The 8,633-nt window shown below is 37.1% G+C and overlaps 1 protein-coding gene across 2 annotated transcripts in view; it reads right to left on the bottom strand.

The window, feature by feature from the left end:
* Nucleotides 1-8,633, bottom strand: part of LOC114054242 (regulator of G-protein signaling 20-like) — a 126,395-nt gene that overhangs the window by 21,784 nt on the left and 95,978 nt on the right. For both annotated transcript variants that reach the window (XM_027877420.1, XM_027877421.1), the window contains one exon: nt 7,230-7,378. In XM_027877420.1, the coding sequence (XP_027733221.1) occupies nt 7,230-7,378 (149 nt within the window). The remainder of the gene's footprint in view (nt 1-7,229; nt 7,379-8,633) is intronic.

Here is an 8,633-nt window from a genome sequence, read left to right as displayed (position 1 = left end):
GCTGGGCAGTGCTAAGTAATAAAAGAAAAGAATTATGGCTACGGCCAAGAAATCGTGTTGGTGTAAGGGAATATACGGCAATCTTTCTCAACTTTGTGATATCTCCTTAAATACCCAACTACACACCCAAGCTTCACATTTAAAGCAGGTACTAATCTGTGTCATTGAAATAATTAAGACTGTCCACCACGTGCTCCCTTGACCCCTTTATTCCTCACAACTTCCCAGAGTCATTACTCATTCCCCATGCCTCTGTTCACAGAAGAAAAGGATAAGAAGAGACATCCCTACTACTTGCTAAAGCTAATTCCTCTAACTGTGCCCTACATTCCAATCTCCACCGGCTCCTCCAGGACCGTGATCCAACAATCATTCCTGCTTATACAGGTTTAATCATGTCCTCTATGGGTTTTCACTCAATTTCATAAAATAAGTTTAAATCTCCCTCATCTTAAAAAAAAAAAGCACCAGAAACAAAACAAAACTTCCCTTGATCCGTCTGTTCCCCTCTAGCTATTACATCATCTTTTTCTCTTCGCTATTAAGTTTCTTGCAAAAGTAACCTGATCTCCATAGCCTCTAGTCCTCACCACTCACTCTCTTCTTTCTTACTCTTTTGTGTAGGATAGTGGGGAAAGAGGCTAGAGTCAGTAAGAACAGTTAAAAGGTTTTCAACTAGATTGTGTCTGTAGTAATTAAATGGAAGGGGTAGATTTGAGAAATATTGCTGAGAAAGAAACAGAACTGGGTAACAGATATGTAGGTGGCAAAGGAGAGAAGAGAGAGCCATGATTGGTTTGGGTCTCGTTAAAAGACAGTGAGGGTGTGTACAAAGAGGAAGGATAGAGGGAAAAGAAAATCACTGAATTATTCAATTCAACAAATATTTATTAAGCACCCATTATATACAGAGCATTGTACTAGGTAGTGGGGTAGGGGCTGGTGGTGAGAATATATGAATATAAATAAGACAGGTCCACAAAAGGTCTTCCATGTTATAAGGAGTGTCACAAAGAGTAAAATGCCAAAGTTAAATATTTTATACACCTAAATAGCATTTACTGTGTCTCTAATGTCTTCTAGTTTGTATGGTTTATATGGTTATTAAAAATTCAGTCATTCTGCCTTTGCAAGGACAGTATTCCACTTGGCATACCCTGATACCTCAATTGATCTGTGACCTCATTAGCACAACTCTCCCTTCCATCAGGGCATGTCACAATCCATCCTTGTTTTCTTAACTTGGGTGGTTATTGTTTATGTTCTCCCATAGATTATTCTCTCACAGGTCTTCTGCAGACAAGAAACTAAATGTTTGAGTATTCCTCCAAGTCTTTTTATGTTCTGTAGATACCAGTGCAGCACTTGGGCCATCTGACTGTTATCATTTCTTCCCACCACATGCTGGCCCACCTTTTCCATTCATAAATTTCCCCAGTGCTCTCTGTCTCTCTAGCTCTCTCTGCTTTTAATCTGTGTCTGTCTCTTTCTTTCCATCTCTCTATATGTATACATACATATCTTATGCCATTTCTTACTTGTGCCCACCATATGTATGTATACTCCTTTAGTAGGTTACGCCTCTTATTTTTGGAGATTATTATATTTCAAGATTTGCAACCATACAAATACCATTGGGAAAACATAAATATTAAAAATATGCATTTTTGCACTGATGGTTTGCTTTGGCTCATTCTGAGCATTGGGCAATTTCTCATCCTGCAATTCCTTCTGCTCTCTTCTTTCTACCCAATTTTGGGCCCCATTCAATTCAGTTAAACAAACATTTATTAAGTACCAGTATCAGGTAGTCAGGATACAATGACAAAAATGAAAAACTGACCCCAGAACTTCTATTCTACTGGAGGGATACAATGCTTACAGGTAAATAAGTGTAAGATAATTTGAGGCAGGAGAAAGTACTTAGAAATGGTGGTGGTGGTGATATAGTTGTGCAGGTCAGGGAAGTATGAGTTTAGCTATGAAGAAAGGTAATGTTTCTGAGAGGCCACAGTGAGAAAGAAGTACATGGGGAACAGCTCACTTGGGCAATGGCCAAGAGTTGGGATATGAAATACTGAATTCAGGGAAGTGCAAATATGCCTGTTTAGCTGGAAGGTCCAATGTGTAAAAAGGAATAATGCAAAATAAAAATGGAAAGGTAAGCTGGAGTTAGATTATGAAAAGCTTTAAATGACAAGCTGAGGAATTTGTATTTTATGTGTGTCTGTCCCAGATATGTATTGTGATGGATCAACTATTTACTGTGGCCATCCAACTGCCATAATATGAACAATAGGTATTTTTCATCCCTTATCTTTCACGTATGAATTTTTTTCCTTTTTTTGCTGAGGCAATAGGGGTTAAGTGACTTGCGCAGGGTCACACAGCTAATAAGTGTTGTGTCTGAGGCTCGATTTGAACTCAGGTCCTCCTGACTCCAAGGCCAGAGTTCTATTCACTGCACCACTAGCTGCCCCTCATGCATGGATTTTCCAGCAGATCTCCTTTGAGTATTCATGAATCTCTTTGAAGAAACCCTGTAATTTTCTGCTGCATAATACAATCAGTACAATATAAATCACAAACATCAGAACTGGGAGGGCCTTACCTTTAAGGAATTCCTCTTTTATTTGGACTCTACATTTGTTATATTTGATGAGCATACAGCTCCTTGTTTTATGCTTTGTTTTAAATTAGTAATCAGAAAATTGTTATCTGTTGTTCCATTTATCAAGGAGTATAATCTTAGCATATGTGAGGTTAGAAGAGAACTTTTAAGGTTACATAGTGTGCATTCCTGTGTATATCTTACTTGTACGTATATAGTTGCTCTCATATTGTCTCCCTCGTTAGAATGCGTGTTCCATGAGGGAAGGGACTGTTTTTGCCTTTCTTTGTATCCCCACTGGTGAGCACAGTGCCTGGCATATAGTAGGTGTTTGTTAACTGAGTGACAGACAGACTGTGTCTAATCAACAAATAATAAACACAAGGGGTATCTTGTATTCGCTGCATCTTTCAGTCATTTGTGTAATTGTAAAGATGTCGTTTATAGAGAATCACTTGCAAATGGCTTCCCTTCTTATATTTTTATCAAAAACACCTTTGAGAACATTCTCATGAAGAGATTCTAAAAATAAGAGAAATAGGCATAAGGGTTGGTAGTTATAGGTGCCTTGTTGGGGTTACATCATACTTTTTTTTCATTCTTTTGATGTTTTTCCTTCCCAGAAATATCATGCAAAATGATCCCAAATGCTTTAAGATTGTGTTTTCCACAGCATGGGTTACCTTTGTGGTAGCTGATCTGGTCAAGTCTTTCTTCTTGATCTTGTTTTTTAAGTCCTAATTTGATTTTTTTGTATAATTCATCAGGGGTTAGGATGTTAGGGTCCAAATGTTGTACTTCCTCAGACTGTATCTTGTGAAAAGACACATAGAATCACAAAATTTCAGAGCTAAAAGGGAATTCAATAGCCATCTGATTCAACCCATACCTCCAAATTCCCAGTTCAGCATCTGAGAAGTGGTTATTTGCTTCTGTCGTTGAGGATGAAAAAAAGTTATAAAAATATTGACAATTTTTTTCTTATTTTCTGATTATCTTCCTGCCAGTTTAATCTATTAATGCTTTTTTGGGAAGACACAAAAGATTATTGAATTATAAACAAAACTGGAAGGGACTTTAAAGACTATCAAATTCAACTCCCTCCCTCTTTCTTCCTTCCCCTTCCCCTCCCCCATTTTACAGGTGAGGAAATGGGCTGATATAGATTACATGGTTTATCCAGGATAACACAGCTAGTAAATATTTGAGGCAGGATTGGAATTCAGGTTTTCTTGTCTCTAAACCTCCTTTACCATGCCACCTAGCTTATTTGAAAGCAAGCCCTGGCCAGGGATTGAACTCTTAGGCCTTATACAGGCAAAGCAGTGATCTCCTACTGAACTGTCCTCCATGTCCTAGTTTAGCTTTGTGTCTTGTCAAGCTTTCTAAAGATTTGTTTTACATTCTACTGCCTTGAATTGTTTTATGGGAGTATTACTACTTATAATCTTCTGCCATCCTCCACTGTAGTGTCTTACAAATATTTGTATTCTAATAAGTAAATATCAATATATAATATCAATAAATATCCAATAGTGGATTAAATTACTGTTATATCTGTTGATGACATAAGGATAATATGAATTGAGATTCAGTGCTCTGTGATTTACTCAGCCCTTCATATATGCTTGGAATCCCATTATGAAGGGATATTGAGAGATAGGCTAGTATCAACTTTATAATCTGCCAGATCAACTTTTTGCTGTATAGAGTGGAGATGTGGTTTACATAAATTGGCTCCTAGGAATTCTGAATCTATAATAATGAGCAACATTATATTGTGTGCCTCAACAGAAATCCAGCCCACTTTCGAAGTAGAGCAATATTGGATAAGTAAATCTGCAATAAGAATCCTTAATTATGTTTGACACTTGAACTCATGTAATTTTGTTTAAAAATAAAGAGGGCCTAATATAACAAAAAGATATTTTAAAAGCTAATTATTTAGTCTTCACACAGGATTGAATAGGGACATGTAAATTTTATGTCATATTACTAAATTATAGATGTAATTATGGTATCTAAGGTCACTTCGAACTCTAAATCAATGTTTATAATCCTAAAATATGGCTATAGACACAAATTTTTTGTTTGTTTGTTTAGACCTGTGAATTCACCAGTACAGAGACTTCACAATGAGAAAACACCTTCTTTCTATCAATAACTGTGTTGTAACTTATAGTTTTAGAGAGTTGTCTGGGGCATGCAAGTACATAAGTGACTTGCTCAGGGTCACATAGCCAGTTATGTCAGAGGAGGGCCTTAGACTCAGGTTGTCCTAACTGAAGCTGACCCTCCATTCACTTTGTCATATTCTGAAAACATAAGCATATTGCACTATACAGCCCAGTGAGAACCTTGGTACCTGGAACCAGTGCTTTGAGACTATATTTAAAAATATGGCATTCTCTTCCACGATAATAGAAACTTCTTCCACGTTATTTCTTTCCACCTCCACTAAAAGTAATTACTATGGTTCCACTCAACTTTAATCCTGAAGTGAATAATGCTGCATTTAAAAGAAGGAAGCTTAGCTAATTCTTTTAACTCAGTTACTAAAACTTTCAATGTCAACATTTTGATTAAAAAATACTTTTAGGTTCTCCTGGTTTGTTTTTCAAATAAGTGCTAACATTTTATAAGAAAGAAATCAGACTGTGAAGTAGCATCTATTATGTTGATGTGCTACTGACATTTTAAAGAAAATGGCTTTTCTCCATTAGATGCATCATAAATATTAATGTTTTCCTATGAAGTGGTACATGGGAAAGACACAATAGGATAAGATTTTCTCAGATTTCCATTATTCTATAAGAACAATATGTTAGGAGTATTTCATTTATAAATGAATGCATTTCTATACTTCTGCTCAGCCTATCTTTTGGTTTGACATTCATTCAACTTTATTCTTTGATGTTTTGGAGTTATTGTAAGGGATTTGTGAATGCACTGTTAAGTAATGGCATATTTGATGAAATCGTATCTTTAGAACTATGACATTACGTATGTGAACTAATTGAAGAACATCACATCCTCTAGCCATTTTTAAATTTTGGATTCACTCATATTTCAAATTTGCCTCATACTACACACCACCAGAACATTCACACAGTAATTCTGGTTAGGTCAACTATACATACACACATACACATGTGTATACATATATAAACAGTATATACACACATGTATATATCTACACAATACACACATAGATATTTTTATATATATCTACACACATGTATTTCTGTTACGAAAAACAGTACATTTGACTTTTTTTGCTGAATATGCAGAACTTTTAATTAAACTGGCTGAACTGGCTACTTCTCTGTCATATAAAAACAGTCAAAACAAGTCTCAGTAGGAACATGTTGTCAGTGTGGGATATTGGAATGATTACTGGATTTGGAGCCTAGAGGATCTAGATTCCAATGTGTGGCCTTGGGAAAGTCACTTTATCTTTTTGGGTCTGTTTCCTCCTCTATAAAATGAGAGAGTTAGTCAGGGGTGGGGAACTTGCAGCCTTGAGACCACCTGTGGCCCTATAGGTTTTCAAGTGCAGTCTTTTGACTGAATCCAAATTTGTTCTGTGAAGTTTAGATTCAGTCAAAGGGCAGCACTTGAGGACTTAGAGGGCCACAGGTGGACTTGAGGCCACAGGTTCCCCACCCCAGGTATATCATCTCTAAGATTCTACAGGATAGTGCTATAAATTGGATCCTACTAAATTGAATGAGTTGAGGAATATTCAGTAATTATATGTAACTGCTTTGTATCTACTTAGTACTTAAAAGCTTGCAAAATTTTTATTAGCACAGCACTATATTCAGGATTTCAAAGTTCAATTTAATTTTCCTATAATTCTAGAATATAGTCTGCAATTTCTCCAGAACTTTAATGGTAACAAAATGATTCTGCTTAACTCTATCCAAAATTCCAACCAAGACTATAGATCTCTCTATCGATGACACAGTATCCATCAACATAAGGCCCTTTATTATAGATCTTGGGTGCTTTTCTATCCCCATTTTAAATAGTTCTGTTTTTTTTCTCTTTCTAGGCAATGGGGTTAAGTGAGTTGCACAGGGTCACACAGCTAGTAAATGTCAAGTGTCTGAAGTCAAATTTGAACTCAGGTCCTCCTGACTCCTGGGCCAGTTTTCTATCCATTGTGCCACCTAGCTGCCCCTATAGCTTACTTCTGAATTTATTTTAATGAGAGGGAAAAAAAGAGAAACACAGCCTTTGGCATTCTCTTTCCTCCATGAGGTCTTCTTTGCCACCTCCAGGCCACACTGATCTGTTTCTTTCCTTCCTGTCCTCACCCAGCACTTCATGTTTGTAACAAGATTTTGCATTTGATTGTATATGATCTCATATTGTTCTTCAATTGTTTCACATATACAAATTTTATCTCCTTACATGTCAGGGTAGAATGTAAGCCCCTTGATGGTAAGAATCTAATCTATTTTTTTTTGGTAACCTTCATCATACCTAGTACCAGTTAGGCATGTACCAGGTGTTTGTAAAGACTTATTCAATTAAATTAAGCCATATGAATTTGCTCTATTCTGGGGTGCTATAACCCAAGTGGTGTGAGTGAAGAAGCTGAAAAACATACCACGAGCAGCTACAACAACAGCACCAACAGAAGCAACAGGCATTAGATGCTCTATTCCCCACTTCGTGCTGGCCTGGAGTACAGTCTGTTGTCTCCTGGGGCACTGCCATCTGCCGTTTACGCATCTCCATCCGCTCTGATCCCATGGGCTACGAAAGTGATAATGAAAGTGGGAAGTTTAAAATAGAACAGTACTAGGAATGTACCTGTTTTGCTCATTGCATAGATGAAGTCCTTTGCTTGGGAGACAAAAGCTTGAGAGAGCCTAAGCAAATCTGAAATGACTTATTGCTGACAAGTGAACCACTTAGGTGATCTTGGAGTGGAAGAGAATAGATTGGCTGGCTTTTCACTTTCCCAGAATTGTAGGCTACTCGGAACCCCAAAGTGAGGAGAGAAGAACAGTAATAAGTGTCTATAAGGGTAGCTGTTAGGGGTTGTAACGCCAACTCTTTCCATACCAGCAGGTATAGAAGCTGAGGAAATCTCAGTGACCTAAACGAGTATTCTATAGCTGTCTTCGTGTCAGAGGAAATCACAACCTATGTCCCAAATGTAAACTGGACTTTGTTGAGTCATAATGATCTGGAAGGGGACTTAGAAGTCATAAAATCTAAATCCCTAATTATTATAATAAGTAAACTGAGACCCAATAATTAAATGACTTCCTTAAGGTCACATGGCTCTTTAGCTGCAGTGCCAAGTCTAGAATCCAAGGCTTCTGACCCCAGACTAGCACTCTTATCACCACAAGAATCCTGGTGCTGTGGAGAAAGTGAAAGAAGCTCAGTGAACTAAAATAAACTCTAAACTCGTCATATTGAATATAAACTTGGGATTGCCAAATAGATAAACAAATAGAAATTAGTTAATAATGGTGGGAGAGGTATCAAGCCTGGAAATCAAGCCTGAAGGGAACTCCTGGCACATAAATTCCTTGTACTAATGCAGATTGACAAACCATCTGTAACTTACAGTTCTAGAGATTTGCCTGAGGTGCTGAGTGACTTGCTTCTGATCACACAGATAATGTGTGTCAGAGGTGGGGCAGGAACCCAGGAGTTCCTGATTCTTGGGCCTGCTGCTATCATCTATATCATACTGTTTTGCAATGTTTCCATTTATCTAGATGCAATTAGCTTAAAGAATGGTTCATATTTATAACACTTTAACATAAATGATCATCAGTCTAGGGAAATACTACCTGTTTAAATCACCACCATTCCTCACAGAATACCTCCCTTCTTTCCCAATACACAATCTCCCCAGAAAGGTGATTATAAATTTACAGAACACTAAAGTTACCAACAATCTGTTAATGGCCAAATATGATGGCCTTTTTGCATTCTGCATCTAACTTATCTGTTGCATTTGACACTTTTAACAACTTCTCTCTCTCTCTCT

This window comes from Vombatus ursinus, unplaced genomic scaffold (genome assembly GCF_900497805.2).
Source record: "Vombatus ursinus unplaced genomic scaffold, bare-nosed wombat genome assembly UNPS02014812.1, whole genome shotgun sequence".
Lineage (NCBI taxonomy): Eukaryota > Metazoa > Chordata > Mammalia > Diprotodontia > Vombatidae > Vombatus > Vombatus ursinus.
The sequence above is the reverse complement of the archived record's forward strand: the minus strand, read 5'-3'. Positions and strand labels throughout refer to the sequence as shown.